Here is a 19,839-nt window from a genome sequence, read left to right as displayed (position 1 = left end):
AATCAGATTGCTATGTTGTATGTGTAATACTAAAAACTAAAAGTTGCAAGGGATCATGTTGAAAAATCATGTTGAAAAATCTAGTCAAATATGAAATACTACTCAAACGAAGGGTGGATACAGGGTGGCTGTTGTTGACCTGAGATTACTTCTACAAAACACACCCCCCACAAACACATTTCTCTCTAAAAAATTTCCCGGTTTTGTATTCAAAGATACAGATTCGAATTGTTCTGCAATAAAACACTCCATAAAAATATATAACTTTAAATATTTTCTGTTAAATCTTGAATAAAACTATATGTTAATTTGTTGATTGTTTTTATTTTATATGATAATTAATAAAAAAAAGTGAAAGTAGAATATTTTACTAATAACTGGACATTTTTAGCACTGTTCTAACACACTGTTCTTCAGGACTACTTCAGAGAAAGAACTTTTGAAAACATCTCATTTCCACTAAAGTTACTATGTGTAGTCTAAACTCCTATTTTAATCACAATATGAAGCTTGTTTTGGAAGCAAATCAATGCAAGTTAGTTGTATTTTACGTCCATAAATCAATTCCCACACTAGCCTTAAAATGAATAGAGTAAACACACGATGAACGTGACAAGTTCTACTGTTTACAACCCAGTCCTCACAATAAGCAACTGTTATAAACCAAATGCAATTCGTCTAGCTCTCATATCTCTGATGTATTCTTCCATTTTCTCGTGGCCCGTAAGTGGAGGAGGGTAGTAATGTTTAGGTGGTTTCCCTTCTCGTAAACGGACAAAATAATGAGAATATCTATAGTGTACAATTCCATAACGAAGGGAACGATGTTTTCGTAAACCTTTCACAACTTCTCCTTTCTCTGTAAAGGAATCAGCTGTAAAGAAGAAAAGTGTTCTATTATTAATGAATATGTCCTAGGGTAGCAATATTATCTGGTCTCATGTAAAACCAGATAGATTTAATTGTATGGAATGCTGAATCTACCAAAATGTTTAATATTAATACACAGTAGTATGAAATTTTGTCAGATATATCTTCATATATTTTCAACAGATATTAAACTAAAAAAATAGAATTCAAAGAGAGAGAGAGAGAGAGAGAAAGAGAGAGAGATGGGTTTAATGTCCACTCGACACAAATTAGGTCATTTCAGGACTAACATATGGTTCAATTTTATTTCAATAATTTGCTTGCGCATAGGGATCTTTAGCAGTGGGAGGAAACCGGAGGACCTGGAGAAAACAGACGGCCCTACTCCTTGTCACATAGATCCAGGGAATCAAAACAATGCCAGTTGACTCAATGACAGGCCTTAGCACGCGCTAACCATTCAGCCACCCAACCCCTCTGAAACTAGAATTCAATTTCGGCCAAGTGAATGTGGTATTCAGTTCAGTATTTGATATTTTGAACGAGGATTAACTCACCAATCCAAAGATTTGACTTGAATTCCACATTATGATCTCTAACAGCCATTTCCTGAGCTTCTAACAAAACCTATAAAATAAAGATACATTTATGAGGTTTTAGATATCAGGGGTTGCGGGGGATAGAGGTGAGACCATGTAAGCGGCCCTAAGGTTCACAAAAAATCCCACAATAACAAAATCAGTAACAATCATGGACTCGAATAAAACTGTTTTTCGGGGAGACAATGATCAACGAACAGAGAGAGAGAGAGAAATGGGTTTTAACGTCCACTCGACACAAACTAGGTCATTTCGGGACTAACATATGGTTTTTAAATTTTATTTCAATAATTCGCTTGCGCATAGCGGTCTTTTGCAGTGGGAGGAAACCGGAGGACCCAGAGAAAACCCACGAGGTTGGACAGGCGACCCTACTCCTTGTCACGTACAACCGGGGATTCGAAACCACGCCAGTCGACTCAATGACAGACTTTATGATACAGCGCGCTCACGCTAACCATTCAGCCATCCAACCCCCCCCCGATCAACGAACAACTATACAGGTAATAAGATCTATGTTCTACTGGCACGCTCAGTGTTACTTTATAATTTTATTACGCATTTTGTTGACATTCATTGTGGGGTGCACCCTAGATTTCACCCCCATTTATCCTCGTTGTACAGGCAACCCTACTCCTTGTCACGTACAACTGGGGAATCGAAACCACACCAGTTGACTCAATGACAGACCTTATGATACAGCGCGTACATGCTAACCATGCGGCCATCCAACCCCCTGAATAAAGTTAGAACCCACCTCTTTGATGTGTACACATCCCTGTCTTTTATAGAATGATACTTGTTTTATTGCTTCATCTATACTCATGCCTCTTACCTATAAAGATAAAAACAATTTAATTACAGCAAAGTGAAACAAGGGCCATAACTCTAGAAGAAATTAACGGGAATTAAATAGGATTCTTCATCGCACTACAGTAAACAACATATATCAATTTTAAAACAATCAGATGATAAATGTAGTCTGTAGAGTGTTCACAAGAAATTGTGGACGGACAGACAGGGGTGATGGCAATATATGACCACATTTCCATGTGGGCGTATAAAAACAGTTTAACTACAGTATGCAGTCAATTGCCCTAGACATTCGCCAATTCGCCAATGGCGACAATTCTTTTTATTGGCGAATAAAGTGATGATACTGGCGAAAATTTTGGCGAATGAATTTTAGAGAGTGTTATTTCGTAAATCTTCTAATATTAAACTTGAAATCGTCTCGTTCAACGCTTCTTTCAAACGACTCGATGGAATGTCTATTGTTAGTACACTAATTCATAGAAATATATTTCTATGTACTAATCACTCTAGTCTCAATCTTACAAGTCGCAAATCAGTCAATTTAAAACGATCGAGTCTCGAGACTATAAATCTATCAAACACAGTTACGTCCCTTTTGTGTGGCACTGCGTTGTTTACATTCGTTTCACTACAAGTTTTCTTTACTCATGCAGTAAATAAATAAAACACACAATAATCATGACAACTAATACTAGTAAACCAAAATAAGAAGAATAGATTAATTTTTCCTTCCTACGACTACTGTTAGTCCAGAATCTACTTCCGAGAGTACGATTGTCATCTCTGACGCAAGTCCTTCGTTGGCTTTATCAACATGTGGACAAAAATTAGACCTTAACCGAGACTGTCGAGCTAACCCTCAATGACCTCATGCTTATAACAAGAGCATCGCTAACGCTGGAATATACGTCCACGTTCCAGCTTTGATTGAGAATGAAAAGGAGGCTAGGCGTTGGGTTTGTTTTGCCAAATTTACAGACAAAATATTAACAAAAAAGTGGGTATGACACTGCCCCAGGAGGTTGGGGCATGCACCAAAATAAATAGTTGCTGTCTTTACGGTATAAGGAATAAATATGCAAAATTCCAAGATGATCCATTCAGAATTGCAGCCTGTAGATGATAAATACAAAAATCGGGTGTGGCTCTGCCCCTGGGGGTTGAAAATGGAACAATATAAATAGGCACCACCCTGTTATTGAAATGACAACATCAATAGTTGCCATCCTTAGGGTATAAGGAATAAGTATACCAAGTTCCAAGATAATCCTTTCAGTAAGGGCATTCACCAAAATCAATAGTTGACACCCTTAGGCTATAAGGAATACATATGCCAAGTACCCAGTTAATCCATTCAGAATTGCGGCCTGTAAACGATAAACACAAAAATTGGGTGTGGCTCTGGCCCTGGGGGTCACCGGACATGCAGTTGTCATTCTTAGGGTATAAGGAATAGGTATGCAAAGTTTCAAAAGGATCTGTTAAGAATTGTGGCCTGTAGGCGAAACACAAGACACACAAACATTGGGCGGGGCTCTGTCCCAGGGGGTCGGGCATCCACCAAAAATAATAGAGGTCAGCCTTAGGGTATAAGGAATAAGTATAAAAAAGTTTTCAAGACGACTGATTAAGCATTGCAAGCTGTACTGACACACATAAAGAAAATGGGCGTGCCTCTGCCCCTGGGGGTTGGACATTCACCAAAAACTATAGGGATGTGGTTCTTGTCGGACATTTTACCGAAAATAAAGGGGCATAACTCTTATCGTTATTTAAGCAGAAGAATTCATACCACAATTAACTAGAAATGGGCGTGGCTCTGCCCCTGGGGGTCGGGCATGCACCAAAAACAATAGGGATCTTCCTTGGGGTATAAGGAATAAGTATACCAAGTTTGAAGAAAATCCAGTAAGAATTGCGCCCTGTAGGCGACACAAAGACACACGAAAAGAAAATGGGCGTGGCTCTGCCCCTGGGGGTTGGGCATGCACCCCAAACGATAGGGATGTTCCTTAGGGTACAAAGAATGTGTATGCAAAGTTTCAAGATTATTAGTTAAGAAATGTGGCCTGTAGACGACAAACAAACAAATACTAGAAATGGGCGTGGCTCTGCCCCGGGGGGTCGGGCATGCACCAAAAACAATAGGGATCTTCCTTGGGGTATAAGGAATAAGTATACCAAGTTTGAAGAAAATCCATGAAGAATTGCGCCCTGTAGGCGAACCACAGACACACACACACACACACACACACACACACACAGACAGGGGCGACGGCATAATACGTTCACATTATGAATGTGGACGTATAAAAATGGATGAACCGGAAAGCATAAATTTTAAATTTGTCAGAGCATTTGATCAGTGGTGTCTTAAAAGAATCATGGTGTCTTTTCTGTTATGAGAATGAATTAAATGGCTGTGAAGTAATCTATCCTATAAACATTTTTTTGTTATCTGCATTCATTCTCTCCATAATGTGAACTTTTGGACAGTCAAGGTGATAAAATAATATTCTTGTGTACTATATAAGTAAAATTAAACATTTATTTTAATTTTTAAAACTTTCTGAATTGGCTAATAAAATTTTGATTTGGCTAAAGGTTTTTAGAGTCTAGGGCGGTCACTGAGTATGTACATATCAAATGTTAATTTTACTGTGAGCATAAACAGATATTTCTGATATGGAATCTAATAATTTGTTTCTGATATAAAACTTCCCATACATGCTATATACCATAGTTTTTCTGATATAAAACTTACCATACATGCTATATACCATAGTTTTTCTGATATAAAACTTACCATACATGCTATATACCATAGTTTTTCTGATATAAAACTTACCATACATGCTATATACCATAGTTTTTCTGGGCTGTATTTAACATTAAATCTAACATGAGTTATTTCCTGAAATATAGAATTATAACAGCTTTATACAGATAGCTTACAATTAAAGGGAAGAGAGAGAGAGAGAGAGAGAGAGAGGGTTTTATGTCCACTGACAAAAACTAGGTCATTTCGGGACTAACATATGGTTCAATTTTATTTCAATAATTCGCTTGCGCGTAGGGCTCTTTAGCTGTGGGAGGAAACCGGAAGGACCCGGAGAAAACCCACAAGGTTGGACAGGCAACCCTACTCCTTGTCACGTACAACCGGGGAATCGAAACCACGCCAGTTGACTCAATGACAGACCTTATGATACAACGCGGACCCCCTAACCATTCGGCCATCCAACTTGTAGAGGGTCAACAAACAAAAAAGCGAACGGACAGGGGCAACAACATCATACGTCCACATGAAAATGTGGACGTATAAAAAGGCATAAAATTAAGGGTGTAAATTTGATTTAAAGATAGGTTGCCAGGCAACAAAGCATACCCCCACAGCAGCTATGTCGTCCAGGGAGTCAATAAGGGTTGTCGCATATTTTTTTCTTTTGTCAGCGATGAAAACATTTACAACACACTTAAATCTGATTATGAGTAACAACCCATTTGACTTCTAGTTCTGCCCTATTCTAACATTTAGCATACAAAACATTTAATATCATTAAAAATCAATAGGCTTCTTCATCTCATGACCTAAACACTGTATCAAATATATAGTCAACTGGAAATTAGTTTGGCCCTCTAGAGCATCCACAAGATTTTTCAAAGTGATCAAGGGCCATAACCTGAACAGTTATTATTCTCATGAGGGCCTGACAAGGACAGCTGTCTAGTCCGCTGGATAAGACGAAAAACTGAGGTCCCGTGTATACATTGGAATGCACGTAAAAGATCCCTTGGCAGTTGGTATTCGATATAAGAGTAGGCGATAGTGCCACTGCCCGGGCAAAATTTCCCTCATAGCACACTGTATGGCGTATGCCCGTCTTCATTAGCCCAGTATTTCATTTCCTTAAACAGTGTGTATAAATTAAAAGTCAATCGGATATCAACTTTAGTTAGTTGAGTGTCCACAAGTAATTGTGGACGCTGGATGGACGGACGGACGGGGGCGATGACAATATACAACATTACAACCACATTTCAATGTGAGTGTATAAAAAGGTGGCCTTACAGCAGGTCTTGGTGTCTGGCCTTCCTCCAGTGGTGGATAAACAATCTCATTATATCTGTCCCATTGTTTAGAACGAACCCGAACACCTAACTGAAACTGATCTAATTCAGAGTTCTTTATTGATAACAGAGCACTGTTGGTGTGTATGGCTCCAATATTTCTCTGTACTAAGCAAGGAATTCGCACTAAACTATTTCTACTAGCTCTTATGATGGCAGCACCTGAATCAAAACAAAAAATGTCTGTAATATTAATTATTCTGAAACTGGAAAAGTAATGGCTACACAACTAGGGTACAGTAAGTACATGTACAATATTTCAACTGTAAGCGTTATGACGACAGAAGTACGACTAACAAATTCATTTGATACTATCGGTCTACTGACATTAACTCATTAACTGATTTTCACTCATTACAACAAATATAAAATCAGCAATAATGACGTATTTTGGGCTACAACGGATGCTTCGACTGAATAAGAAAATATCTCAACCAACCAGGCAGCAGAAACATATTGATATTCGTTGCTTAATTACGTCATGATTCTACTCCAGTGCTTCACGTTTGAAAAAACTAGAGGAGTCATAAAAAGCTCTTCTAAAATTACAACAGCTGAAAATTGCTCCTGCAAAAATAGTATTTCTCAACTCAAAATAAAGGAGCAATCCATTATTTAGAAGAGCTATTCATGTATTTCATACTTTCACCATAGATACTTAGAAAATAAGGATATGTGTTTCTATATTTATTAGAATGAAATTTCAGTATCAATCTTTCACTCCTATACTGACTTGATGAAAACCATAGACAAAAGTCACAGAAAAAATCCTTAAGTTTAACTTTGACTCCCTTATAATTCTGGCACAAAGTCTGCACCATAACAATTCGATGTTTGCCATTTTATCTCCAATGAAAATTTAAACACTGAAAAAATTCAAAATAATGTCCAAAAATAAAGTTTATGTATAATTTACATAACAATTTGACAAAAAAAACCAATCTACATATAATTTTTAGCGTAAATTAGTCGGAATGTGAGAAAGGAATTCCAGGGGGTGCGATCAACTGTTCTCTCGGCACGTGGTTAATAATAGAATAGTGTCATGTACAGGTGCAACTTCGTGTTTGAAATCCAATTTTGTACCGATATTTTAGAATTTGAATTCTACACATTTGTCAACGGCAAGGTCATAGGCCTCTACATTAAATTTAAAGTATGATTTGAGATTAATGTTTTACTTGGCAGAATCCACGTCAATTCGGATTATGGAATTGTACGAATCTTCGAGTCGCAGACTTAAAGCTAATGCGACGATTCGCACGAATTTTTAGTCCTGCCGATGTCGAAGAAATTAATTACGATATTTATATGGATCAAAAGTTTGTGTGCATGGATAATGTGTGACATGGAAAATTATAAATGGCAGGTTAGTTACTAAAGCGACATTTCGAGGCCCGTCTGATTAAACTCTATATTTATTTATTTCTATTTATGTAAATTATTTTTTTTTAAACCATTTAAAAACACACACTTAATATAGAAAATCGCATGAGAAGCTCAAATCCTCGATGCATCTGCGTACATGATCAATCGAACATTTGGAAAACTGTTCAGACTGCATCTATTTCCTTTCTTTTTTGTACGTTTTTATTTTGAGGTTCAATAATCATTCGCTAATTCGACATAATCACTGTTCTATTGGTCATATTCAACGAAGAGAAAATTTCAAAACAATGGCTGAATGTTCGCTACATTTATATGCTCCAAACAACTTTTTTATCATTGGTTAGAGGCGTCTAACCGCGGGAAAATTTACAGTTACTATTGGCTGACAGCATGCATGCACGAATCAAACAATCTTATTTGCATATTGCATACTTTATAGTATAATGGCTGGATCGGTAATCTCGACGGCCAACTTGTATTACCTTTTATTAGTGTGTTACTGCATTTGCCATAATATACAATAAAAATAAGGCATATTTTCACGTTAACAAAAATATTTACTTGCCATTATATCCAATAAAAAAAAGGAATATTTTCACGTTAACAAAAAATGTTTTATACTTGAAACATCATGTTTCCAGCACCGAGAATCAAATTTAGCGATATTTTTTTGCGAGTCAGAAACAAAATTTGAGGATTGGTTTAGATAGGCTTTATTTGTAGTTTGGGGGTTCATTTTTTCATGAATATGTAAAATATGAAGAGAGCGGTTTTATCCTCGGAGGAGAGCGATAAAAAGCTCTTCTATTTTGACGTTAGCGCGAGCCGAGAAGAGCGAGAGCGAGAGCGATCGCTCGCGTCAAACGTGAAGCACTGCTACTCACACCACCTCCGTTGTTGGGATGACAGACTGAATTCTGCGTCACTCCATTACAATTCTGTCAATTCGAGACGTTCTGCACTGACAATCTAGTATGCCCATATTATTACTGCCGACAACGACCCCTTCAGTTTATGCAGTGCAAATCCGCAGTCAGGAATGTGATTGTCATTTATTATTGTGGATTGTGGATTGTGGAACTATTTCTATGATTCAAACGAATGACAACACCATCACATTTTCGGACTTGTATGTCTGATATTAAAGTGGACATACTAAAGTTTACATCCACAACGCACTAACATATTTTTTAAAGAGACAGAATTACGATAAAATCATAAATGAAGCAAAAACGTTTTCTTACAACAGGAGGCTGCCATTTTGCAATTTTACGGTTGTCGTAAATAAAAAGAAAAAGTAACGGTCTTATTTTTTAGACTCTGTAAAATAAATATTTAGTGCAATGCAAGTTTTATTGAATTAAATGGTTTTGTTAATAAAATGATACAATTTTTCTATCGATTTAGTTAAAATTCGTAAATTAAAGATATTTACGACAAAGCTCCGGGTCAATTTGACAGAATTTCGTGCGCGAAACGACGAGGTACATGTGCGAATTCACGTGCATATGAACGGTTTTATACGCACTGTTAAACAAGTTGTCATGCTGAATTATTTCTGAGAATGGCTCAACATAACATTCCACCGTCTCCTAACTGGTATTGCAGTAAAGTGAGTGATGCAAATCGCTCAGGCCTGTATGTTTTTGGAGCCCGAAGTAATGTTTTTATGTTCAAAACAACAAACGGCGCACCAAAATATGTTGGCATATTTACGGACCATAAAGACCGAGTTTCCACAGTGCTGCTTGGACAGACCGAAGAAACGTTGTTGCTGTGCTGCAGTACTTCCGATGATGGCACTGTCAAAGTGTGGGACACATCTTCCAGACAAACTATAAAATTTCACTCCGAACATAAAGTAATTGACCCACTTGATTTGTTTACTTGTTTCATAGAGATGACGTATTATTAGTCATACATAGATAAAGTAAAACGAATGAGAGAAAGTTTAGTAGAATCTGTCCAACAATTTGTTCCAATAAAATAAAACCAAGTACGAACAATCCAAACCATTAGACAAAATTCGAAGTCCTAAAAAAACAGTATAGACAAAATAGTGTAATAAGGCAAAATAGTGTAATCAGCATATGGACTGTTCACCGTGTACAAAATACACGACAAACAGACAGGTGTTTGGAAGAGTAAGCTTACCCTGCCTGGTGTCACACCCGCCATAGCTGCATCCAAACTATTAGGCGAAATCTCGGTAAAATAGCATGATTGGCCAATAGACTATCGGTATGCAAAATGCACATGATGAACAGTGTTAACGATGAAGTAGACAGACATAATCAGGGAGATTGTATATGCCAATGCATTTACATGAACTCTAATCCTTATTAAAGTGGTGGTAACAAGAATTGGCTAGTGGCCGGGGCCCTCAGAGAAAAATTTTAAAAATCGGGTTGTCGATGGTGATTTGTAGTACATCATTCAGTTAGAAAGAATACTGCTGCAGCTATAATCTTTTTGATCATTGCCAGAATTGTAACAATCTGTTGTGGTGCAGGACAGATGGTCTGGCAAAGGACAATGTATAGTTGCTCAGATGGGACGGGAAACCGAGGTCCCGTGTACACATTGATATGCATGTAAAAGATTTCTTGACAGTTGGATTTCGAAAAAAGAGTAGGCTGTAGTGCTGCTGTCCTGAAAAATTTCTCTCGGCACACTGTATGGCGTATGCTCCTCTTGACATTAGCCCAGTCCAGTCGGAGCAGAACAGTACGACGTTAAACTCCATTTATCTCATTTCATTTTTAGAAGCTTTTAAATCATTTTTTAAATTGGTTTGTATTTTTAAAAACTTTGATTTTTTTCTTCTTTTTTTTTGATAGCACTGTGATATAATCCTTGAGTGGCATTTATGCATCATTTGTACTTGAAAACGATAAGAGAATACTTGTTGAAACGTGCTATAATGTCTGTAATACAGTGATTGTTTTCAATATAAATTGTGCTGTGATAGCAACACTGTAATTTATTTTTGATAGTTAAATATTGACAAATTACACCATTCATAACACAACTTTATGGATTTACTACTTCTTGGTTTATTACATGCAATGTTTCAATACTCTTACAGGTATCTTTATCAACCAATCAAAGATACCCGTAAGAGTATTGAAACATTGTACATAGTAAATCTATAAAGTTGTGTTATTATGAATATTATACCTCTAATTAAAAATGTATCTTTAAGGAAATTACACCATGTTTTTTTTATGTTATATTTTTTAGGATAAAATCAGTTGTGGTAGTTGGTCTAGTCTACAGCATGATTTGATTGTTACTGGGGATGAAAGAGGAAATTTAATGTGTTGGCAGTATGAGACTGACATCTGTCAGAAATTTAAGCAAGAGAAAGAATATGTTTTTAGTATTGCTTGTTCACCACATAAAGAGTTTCAGTTGGCTGTTGGGTAAGTCTTGTGTACCAGTTGTAGGTGTAAATATAAGCTATTTGTAGCACTTTGTCAGGGAGCCACGGTGGATAAGTGGGTAAGACACTGGCTCGCTAGGCTGGAGGTCGCGTGTTTGAGCCTTGGATGACCGAATGGTTAGCGCGTGCAAGTTTTATCATAAGGTCTTTTATTGAGTCAACTGGCGTCGTTTCGATTCAACAGTTGTAGGTGACAAGGAGTAGGGTCGTCTGTCCAACCTCGTGAGTTTTTTCTGGGTCCTCTGCTTTCCTCCCACTGCTAAATCTCCTATGCGCAAGCGAGTTATTGAAATAAAATTGAACCATTTGTTAGTCCCGAAATGACCTAGTTTGTGTCAGTTTTAATAATATATATTTGTTTATAGATATAAATCCGGAACAGTTTTATTATTGGATATAACGAAGAATTGTAAGGTGTTACACAAGTTACGAGGACATGATGATGAAATACATAGTATAGCATGGTGTCCTGTACCTGGTGAAAATATCTTTCATAATGAAGAAAAAGATGACAATACAACAGGTATTGAAATATCACGTGTACGATAAATACGCACAGTTGCACCAAATTAAAAAGACTGCATCGATGTTTCGGTCACGCCAGTTCCAATTTCCTTTACGCCATTTCAGATTTGGTTTTCAGTAACTTTGCCCAGAACCAGTACAGTAATTCTTTCTTGCTTCCTTGGAGGTTACATGTGGACTACACAAATTTTCATGCTACCTTGAATGAATATAGAACAGAACATTGTAAAAAACATGTATATGTGTTTTTTTTTTACCTAATCTAATTACTTTGTCAAATTCCCTCACTAAAATTGTAATGTATATTATTCTGATATACGTCTTTACAGGTTCTATTTTGGCCACTGGTTCAAGAGATAGAACTATCCGATTCTGGAGCACAGAGAAAGGTAGACAACTCTTCCAGAAAAAGTTGCCAGTAAACACAGGATTTAAACGTGAACAGAGAGAGGATGGAAGAAACAAAGTTTGGTTGAGTTTATGTTGGAGGAAGGAGAAATGGCACCAACTAATTTCTAGTTCACATGGGTACGCATCAAACTTTAATTTTTATGCCCACACAGTAATTTAAAGATACATTATGGGAGATTAGATAAAGAGCTGGCAATTCTCACTATAATAGTTAAAAACTACATAATGTAAAAGGAATATGCTGAAAATTTCAGTCAAATTGATCCACTCTGAACCGAGAATTTAGTGATTGAATTTTGGGTCTAGCCTCGATCATCATTACTAAAGTCGGTACGATAAAAAACATAGTCTCTCGATTATCCATTGTTTGAGTTAATCATGAATGAGCGTTGAGCAGCAGATCGAATCCTAATCCAGTAAATTTCGCAGGTTAGTGATGACTTCGAGAGTTGATTTTGGTCTGGATAGGTTAATTAATGTCTAATTAATAATTTAGATAACTTTTTAGGCCTAAAGAAAGACGTGCAATAGACAGATTTAGCTCAGCATATTCTCTTTACTCTATCTTTTTTTAAAAATTATACCGAGAACTGTCAACTCTTTATCTAATCTTCCTATAATACCCCGTTAATGTTGAAATAATAATTTGAAGCCGGGATAAAGACCTGCAATAGGCAGAGTAAGCTCTTACATACATACATCTTTAAACATCTGAGCTACTTTATTTCTTTTCAGTGGTGATTTACTACTATGGGACTTACAGCCGTCTGCTGAGAAATCCATGCAGATTTTTTCTGCTTCTGAGGGAAAATGTCATACGCGTGTTGTATTTAATATTTGTTGTGGTGGCGTTGATAATAATTTACTCTTCACTATTTCCATGGATCGCTTGGTAAGTTAATAATATTTTTTGTGGTGGCGTTGATAATAATTTACTCTTCACAATTTCCATGGATCGCTTGGAAAGTTAATAACTGATAATAAAATGCTAAGAACAATGACCAAGTTCATTTATAATTTTATAAAGTTTTTAATTGCGATGGCTCCAGCTCAAATTATCTCTGCTTTGACTACAATGAATATTGGTTTTAAGAAAATAACACCACCTGTGTATACAGGGTCTAAGTAAATACAGAGAATCCTGTATATTTTGCAGTTTGATGAGGGGTAAACATTACCTTCATCTTTGAATTGTAAAATGTGGATTGAAAAAGCATTTCCCATAAGTTAATCCTGAAATTGTATATCGTGAAAGCCAATTACCATGTACATTGCAGACGCTGTTTTGTCAAGATCATTATTAGTTTCAATCGACTTGGAGACAAGGGGGGTTGGATGGCCGAATGATTAGCGCGTGCGTGTTGTATCGTAAGGTCTGTCATTGAGTTAACTGGTGTGGTTTTGATTTGCCGGTTGTAGAGACAAGGAGTAGGGTCGCATGTCCAACCTAGTGAGTTTTCTGCTCATCCTCCGGTTTACCTCCCACTGCTAAAGACCCCTATGCGCAAGTGAATTTTTGAAATAAAATTGAACCATATATTAGTCCTGAAGTGACCTAGTTTGTGTGGAGTGGAGTTAACTCTCTCTCATTGATACAGGACAGCGGGCCTGTCAAGAAACAGTATGTAGTCAGATGTACACGGTGACTGCATGTAAATAAACCCTTGATTAATGAAATTCAATGAAGAGTTATGTGAAATCCCTATTGGTTTAGAAAAGGAGCACATTAAACCCCATTATATTTATTTTAATTGTAGCTAGGTGTATGGAACATGAAGACCGTGTCGTGCGTATGTGCTGTACCAACTCTAGGTGGTTATATGTATACAGTTAAATCATCTCCCGTTGATCCAGGTAACTCTTTTTTTACAAATTTATATCCCAGGGATACTCCATTAAACGTTCCATAATTAAATTTGTTCGATCCCTGCATTGGCCGAGAAAGTTCATCTGGATTTTCCGAGGTCCTGTGTAAACATTGGAATGCACGTAAAAGATCCCTTGGCAGTTGGAATTCGATATAAGAGTAGGCGATAGTGCCGCTGCCCGGGCAAAATTCCCCTCATAGCACACTGTATGGCGTATGCCCGTCTTCATTAGCCCAGTATAGGAGCAGAACTGTAGGACGTTAAACCCCATTTCATTTCATTTCATAATTAAATTGTCTCAATTCCAAAAATAGTATCAATCGAGTGAAAGGGAGAATTTCGGAGTACAACGCATGTGCCGACTGCATAAAAAATATCTCAACCAATCAAGATGGCTAAAACATAATTGTTACTCAAAATACGTCACGATTCTACAAACACCACCTCAGCTGTCAGGACTGACAGAACTGTGATTGGGCTGAATTCCGTATCACTTGATTGGAATTCTGTCAATTCGGGACATTCCAGACTAACAGTCGAGCACCCCACAATAACTTTCAATCAGTCTAGAGTTAGAACATCCCATGGTGGTTTTTAACAATAGTTCATTACATTTTTGTGTAAGGGGAGAAAATAAAGATAAATGGAAGAGTTGCCTCCCATTTATATCTTTCAAAATGTTTAGGGAAAATTCAGGTGGTTTTGTCATTAAAAACAGATTTGTTACATAAGTGTTTTTTAAATTTAAATATTTAATGTTGATAAGAGTAAATATCTAAAACTGGAACTGTAATTTTAATGAATGTAAGGTCACACAAATAAAATGAATAAGTTCTTGGGCACCGCTCGCTCGTGGAAAATACAGCGCATGGATGATTTTTAATTCGACATTAAGAAAAAATTATGCGACTAAAGTTTGTTATTTTACTGCTTTTGGATTTCTCTCTTTATTTTTATTTTTAAAAAAATAATGCCACATGAAATTATCTTGGTAGAATGTACATATGTAAGTATTTTTAAGGAAAATAAGAAACTTGACGTTAAAATAATGCAGTTCCTTTGTATGCATTCCTCACCAATTGCGAACTTGTTTATATTATGGGTAAGACGCTGGCTCGCTAGCTCCCTATCCTGGAGGTCGCGTGTTCGATCCCTGCATTGGCCGAGAAAGTTCATCAGGATTTTCTGATGTGGTTTCCCCTTGTCAGTGGTGCAGAACGGAGGGCCTGACAAGGTCAGCTGTCTAGTCGTTCGGATGGGACAAAAAACGATGTCCCGTGTACACATTGGCGTGCACGTAAAAGATCCCTTGGCAGATGGAATTCGATATAAGAGTAGGCCATAGCGCCGCTGTCCTGGCAAAATTTCATACAAACTGTATGGCACATGCCTGTCTTCATTAGCTCAGTCGGAGCAGAACAGTAGAACGTTAAGCCACATTTTATTTCATTTCTTGTTCTATACAGGTCGTTTAGCTATTGGTGTTGGAGATTCTATGATCAGAGTATGGAATACTAACAATAAATCTAATATATTTGACGTACAGACCCTTTGGCAGGGGATTAAATCTAAAGTTACCTGTGTAAGTAGTTTTTGTTTATCAAAATATTTAAATGATTAATAACAGGCAAGTATTAACCATTCTTATTTCATATATGATCTTCGGAAATAAAGCCAATCAGATACAAAGTACTGCTTGTTAATTCAACTATCGCATTAAAACAACCACCACCACCCCCCCACACCCCCCAAAAAAAACAAAACACAGAAATTACGTAATCTGTTGGGAGAAAAATACATGACCTCGTCAGAATTATAAAAATAAATGCTAGAGATTAATGAAACTTGATTACCGAAAAATTATGAAAATCAAGTATTCCAAATCTATTGTTCAGCAATATAGATCATCCACATTTTGAGCGAATACTTTGTAAATATGATGGTTAGCATGTGCATGCTATATCATAAGCTATGTCATTGAGTCAACTGGTGTGGTTTTGATTCCCTGGTTGTACGTGACAAGGAGTAGGGTCTCCTGTCCACCCTTATGGGTTTTCTCAGGGTCCTCTGGTTTTGCTCCAACTGCTAAAGACCTCTACGGGTAAGCAAAATATTGAAATAAAATTGAACCATATGTTAGTCCCCAAATGACCTAGTTTGTGTCGAGTGGACGTCGAAGCTACATGCAACATATTTCCTATTTCTATGATTATTTATCTCACAGATCTCACAGTTAAACTGGCATCCTAGTAAAATGTCATGATTTTTATGGTTAAACTGGCATCCTAGTAAAATGTCATGATTTATATGGTTAAACTGGCATCCTAGTAAAGTATCATGATTTCTATGGTTAAACTAGCATCCTAGTAAAGTATCATGATTTATATGGTTAAACTGGCATCCTAGTAAAATGTCATGATTTCTATGGTTAAACTAGCATCCTAGTAAAGTATCATGATTTCTATGATTATCTCTCCCACAGTTAAACTGGCATCCTAGTAAAATGTCATGATTTCTATGGTTAAACTAGCATCCTAGTAAAGTATCATGATTTCTATGATTATCTCTCCCACAGTTAAACTGGCATCCTAGTAAAGTATCATGATTTCTATGGTTAAACTGGCATCCTAGTAAAGTATCATGATTTATATGGTTAAACTGGCATCCTAGTAAAATGTCATGATTTCTATGGTTAAACTGGCATCCTAGTAAAGTATCATGATTTCTATGATTATCTCTCCCACAGTTAAACTGGCATCCTAGTAAAGAAGGTTGGTTAGCATATGGTACAGATGATGGACGTGTAGGGATTTATGACATCTTTTCACAAAAGTAAGTAAATCATTATCTTTATCTCTGAATTATTTAATAAAAAAATGAAATAAGTTTTAATGTCCTCCTGTTCAGCACCTACTGGGCTAATAAAGACAGGGTGATTCCTGTTTAACGACCATATTATATATTCATATATTTATTAAACATACATTATGGCAGATAAGAAAAAGAGCTGGCAGTTCTCACTATAATAGTTAAAAACTAGATAATGTAAAGGGAATGTGCTGAAAATTTCAGTCAAATTGATCCACTATGAACCGAGAATTAAGCGATTGAAATTTCGGCCTAGCCTTGATCATCATTACTAAAGTCTGTACGATAAAGAACAGTCTCGATTATCCATTTCATGATTAAATTATGAATTGAAGTCGAGCAGCAAATGGGATCATAATACAGTAAATATTGCAGGCTAGCGATGTGATGCTTTTAACTGAAGTAGAATGTTTAAACTTTCATTAGGTGAATGTCTTGACTGAGTTCAATGATTAACGTATCCTGCTAAAGCTAAGCAGAGCTAAACAATTTCATTAGTCGATGCTTTGGGACAAGATAACTTTGATTCTAACTAATGGAGTGTGATGAAACTTAGTGTTGGCTTGTCAGGATCAGTAATAGCATATGATTGCAGTTATGAAAACAATTTCTAACAACTCTACGTACTTTCTATTTAGCTTTTTGCTTTTATTCCATTAAACTGACAAAACATGCTGCATGAAAAACAGACTTGTTTATAGTGGGTGTGCACGAAAGATGACATCTGTCTGTAATGTAAGACTTTTAAACAGAATTAAATATTTTTTTATATTTTCCTGGTTGTAAAAATAATAATCCATGAACATATTGAATATTCTGTGTCTGAGATGATGACATTTGGGGTTTTTTTTTGTTTTTTTTTCTCAGACCGCCGTTGCTGTCAGGAACTTTCCATAGAAAGACAGTTTATGTTGTAGTGTGGGGACCACCATCTAAGCGTACAGGTAATTTATATAGTAACATCAGTAAAATCGTCTCGTATAATCAATTTGACATTGTGAAAAATATCATATTATTAGCACTAGGAAAAACTTTAAGTCAATTAAATTTAGTTAATTGTTGCATATAATTACTCCATTTGTTGTTCTTTTAGTGTCGGGGGGGGGGGGGGGGATGGCACATGCGCACTGTATCATAAGATCTGTCATTGCGTCAACTGGCGTGGTTTCAAATCTCGGGTTGTACGTGACAAGGAGTAGAGTCGCCTGTCCAACCTCGTGGGTTTTCTCCGGGTCCTTCGGTTTCCTCCCACTGCTAAAGACCCCTACGCGCTAGCAAATTATTGAAATAAAATTAAACCATGTTAGTCCAGAAATGACCTAGTTTGTGTCGAGTGGAGGTTAAACCACATCTCTCTTTCTCTCTCTTCTCTCTCTCTCACTCACTCAATGGATTGTTCTTCTAGTGTCTTGTAAATGAAATGAAATGGGGTTTAACGTCCTACTGTTCTGCTCCTATGCTGGGCTAATGAAGACGGGCATACGCCATACAGTGTGCTATGAGGGAAATTTTGCCCGGACAGCGGCACTATCGCCTACTCTTATATCGAATTCCAACTGCCAAGGGATCTTTTACGTGCATTCCAATGTGTACACGGGACCTCGGTTTTTCGTCTCATCCGAAGGACTAGACAGCTGTCCTTGTCAGGCCCTCCGTCCTGCATCACTGACAAGGGGGAACCACGCCGGAAAACCTGGATGAACTTTCTCGGCCAATGCAGGGATCGAACACCCGACCTCCAGGCTAGCGAGCCAGCGTCTTACCCACTTAGCCACGTGATCCACCTAGTGTCTTGTAAACCTTGCCATTACCTACAAATGATTTATGAGGATTGCTCGAATAATTATGCTGATGTGGTCATTATGTTTTATTATTTTTACAGAAGAAAATAAGAGTAATTTTAGTTTATATACAGTTGGTGATGGTATTATACTAGAACATCATCCCAAATCTTTACAACAAGAAGCTACACAAATAAATAAACTTATAGAAACAGTTAATGGCAAGAAAACACCTGTAAGTCTTTAATAAAAATAAATGATAGCATATTAAAAATATCAATAGAATCACCTATTCTTTAAGTAGCATTTAGTAACCGGGCAGATAAATAGACTATAAACATACTTATAGAAAACAGCTACTGATTTATTTAGTAACCGGGCAGATAAATAGACTATAAACATACTTATAGAAAACAGCTACTGATTTATTTAGTAACCGGGCAGATAAATAGACTATAAACATACTTATAGAAAACAGCTACTGATTTATTTAGGCGACGTTTCGAATGAAACAGTCTGTTGCAGTGAGTTCTTGGTGTGCAATGTGAAACATCAACGCTGATTGATTAATCAACTGTCTGACATCAACTGTCCAAAGTCACTCATATGTCCCCTGACATGACATCCCACTACAACAGGTCAGATCTTCATGTAGTAGAGCCCATCGAAAGAATAAAACTAACGAAAAGAAATATAGATGTGTATTTTAATCAGATTGTGATGTATTCGATAACATTTATCCATGTTTGTGAAAAAAATCCATGAATTAATTTTAAGCAGATTGATAAACCACCTGCTACTACTAGATGTAAAATTAACAAATTTTGTGATAACTGTATCTTAGATATATTACATTTCACAAAATAGTAAACATTAGATGCAACAAATTGAATCTGAAGTAGTTACTCATGTACTTGATAGGTATCTTCATGTGCAACCATGGTTATAATATTCTGTTTTTGAACAGTAGGACGTTAAACCCCATTTCATTTCATTTCATTTCATTTCCTTGTTTTTTTTTAGGGAAGCCAGTTGATTAGAAGTGATATATCATGGAAGCCTGATTATTCTCTTGTTGCTATTGGAAACGAGGATGGGTATGTAATATTTCTTTGCTTGTATCAGCTTTAAATTTC

The 19,839-nt window shown here is 36.6% G+C and overlaps 2 protein-coding genes across 2 annotated transcripts; one reads left to right on the top strand and one right to left on the bottom strand.

The window, feature by feature from the left end:
- Positions 1 to 304: 304 nt before the first annotated feature.
- LOC126831073 (39S ribosomal protein L22, mitochondrial) lies at positions 305 to 9,083 on the bottom strand. The gene is made up of 6 exons (XM_050561698.2): positions 9,050 to 9,083; positions 6,358 to 6,578; positions 5,134 to 5,199; positions 2,227 to 2,304; positions 1,428 to 1,497; positions 305 to 874 (listed from the first exon to the last, which is right to left on the bottom strand). Exons 1-6 carry the CDS (start codon positions 9,063 to 9,065, stop codon positions 657 to 659), a joined length of 669 nt encoding a protein of 222 aa, XP_050417655.2. The 5' UTR covers positions 9,066 to 9,083; the 3' UTR covers positions 305 to 656.
- A 205-nt stretch (positions 9,084 to 9,288) lies between these two features.
- Positions 9,289 to 16,317, top strand: LOC126830369 (gem-associated protein 5). Its single transcript, XM_056102913.1, has 8 exons — positions 9,289 to 9,666; positions 11,049 to 11,230; positions 11,616 to 11,773; positions 12,105 to 12,303; positions 12,922 to 13,078; positions 13,944 to 14,040; positions 15,521 to 15,636; positions 16,288 to 16,317. Exons 1-8 carry the CDS (start codon positions 9,370 to 9,372, stop codon positions 16,315 to 16,317), a joined length of 1,236 nt encoding a protein of 411 aa, XP_055958888.1. The 5' UTR covers positions 9,289 to 9,369.
- The last annotated feature ends 3,522 nt before the right edge of the window (positions 16,318 to 19,839 follow it).

The sequence above is a fragment of the Patella vulgata genome, chromosome 8 (genome assembly GCF_932274485.2).
Source record: "Patella vulgata chromosome 8, xgPatVulg1.2, whole genome shotgun sequence".
Classification (NCBI taxonomy): Eukaryota; Metazoa; Mollusca; class Gastropoda; family Patellidae; genus Patella; species Patella vulgata.
Note: the sequence above shows the minus strand (reverse complement) of the source record. Positions and strands in the feature narration are given on the sequence as shown.

Excerpts from the sequence above, each read along its gene's own strand:
- LOC126831073 (XM_050561698.2), bottom strand. Across the intron at positions 1,498-2,226 it reads GATGTGTACACATCAAAGAG|GTTTTGTTAGAAGCTCAGGA; the intron begins GTGGGTTCTAAC and ends TTTATTTTATAG. Across the intron at positions 875-1,427 it reads CAAGTCAAATCTTTGGATTG|CTGATTCCTTTACAGAGAAA; the intron begins GTGAGTTAATCC and ends TCTTCTTTACAG.
- LOC126830369 (XM_056102913.1), top strand. The coding sequence starts at position 9,370 with ATGGCTCAACATAACATTCCACCGTCTCCTAACTGGTATTGCAGTAAA. Across the intron at positions 12,304-12,921 it reads CTAATTTCTAGTTCACATGG|TGGTGATTTACTACTATGGG; the intron begins GTACGCATCAAA and ends ATTTCTTTTCAG. Across the intron at positions 15,637-16,287 it reads TTAAATCTAAAGTTACCTGT|TTAAACTGGCATCCTAGTAA; the intron begins GTAAGTAGTTTT and ends CAGATCTCACAG.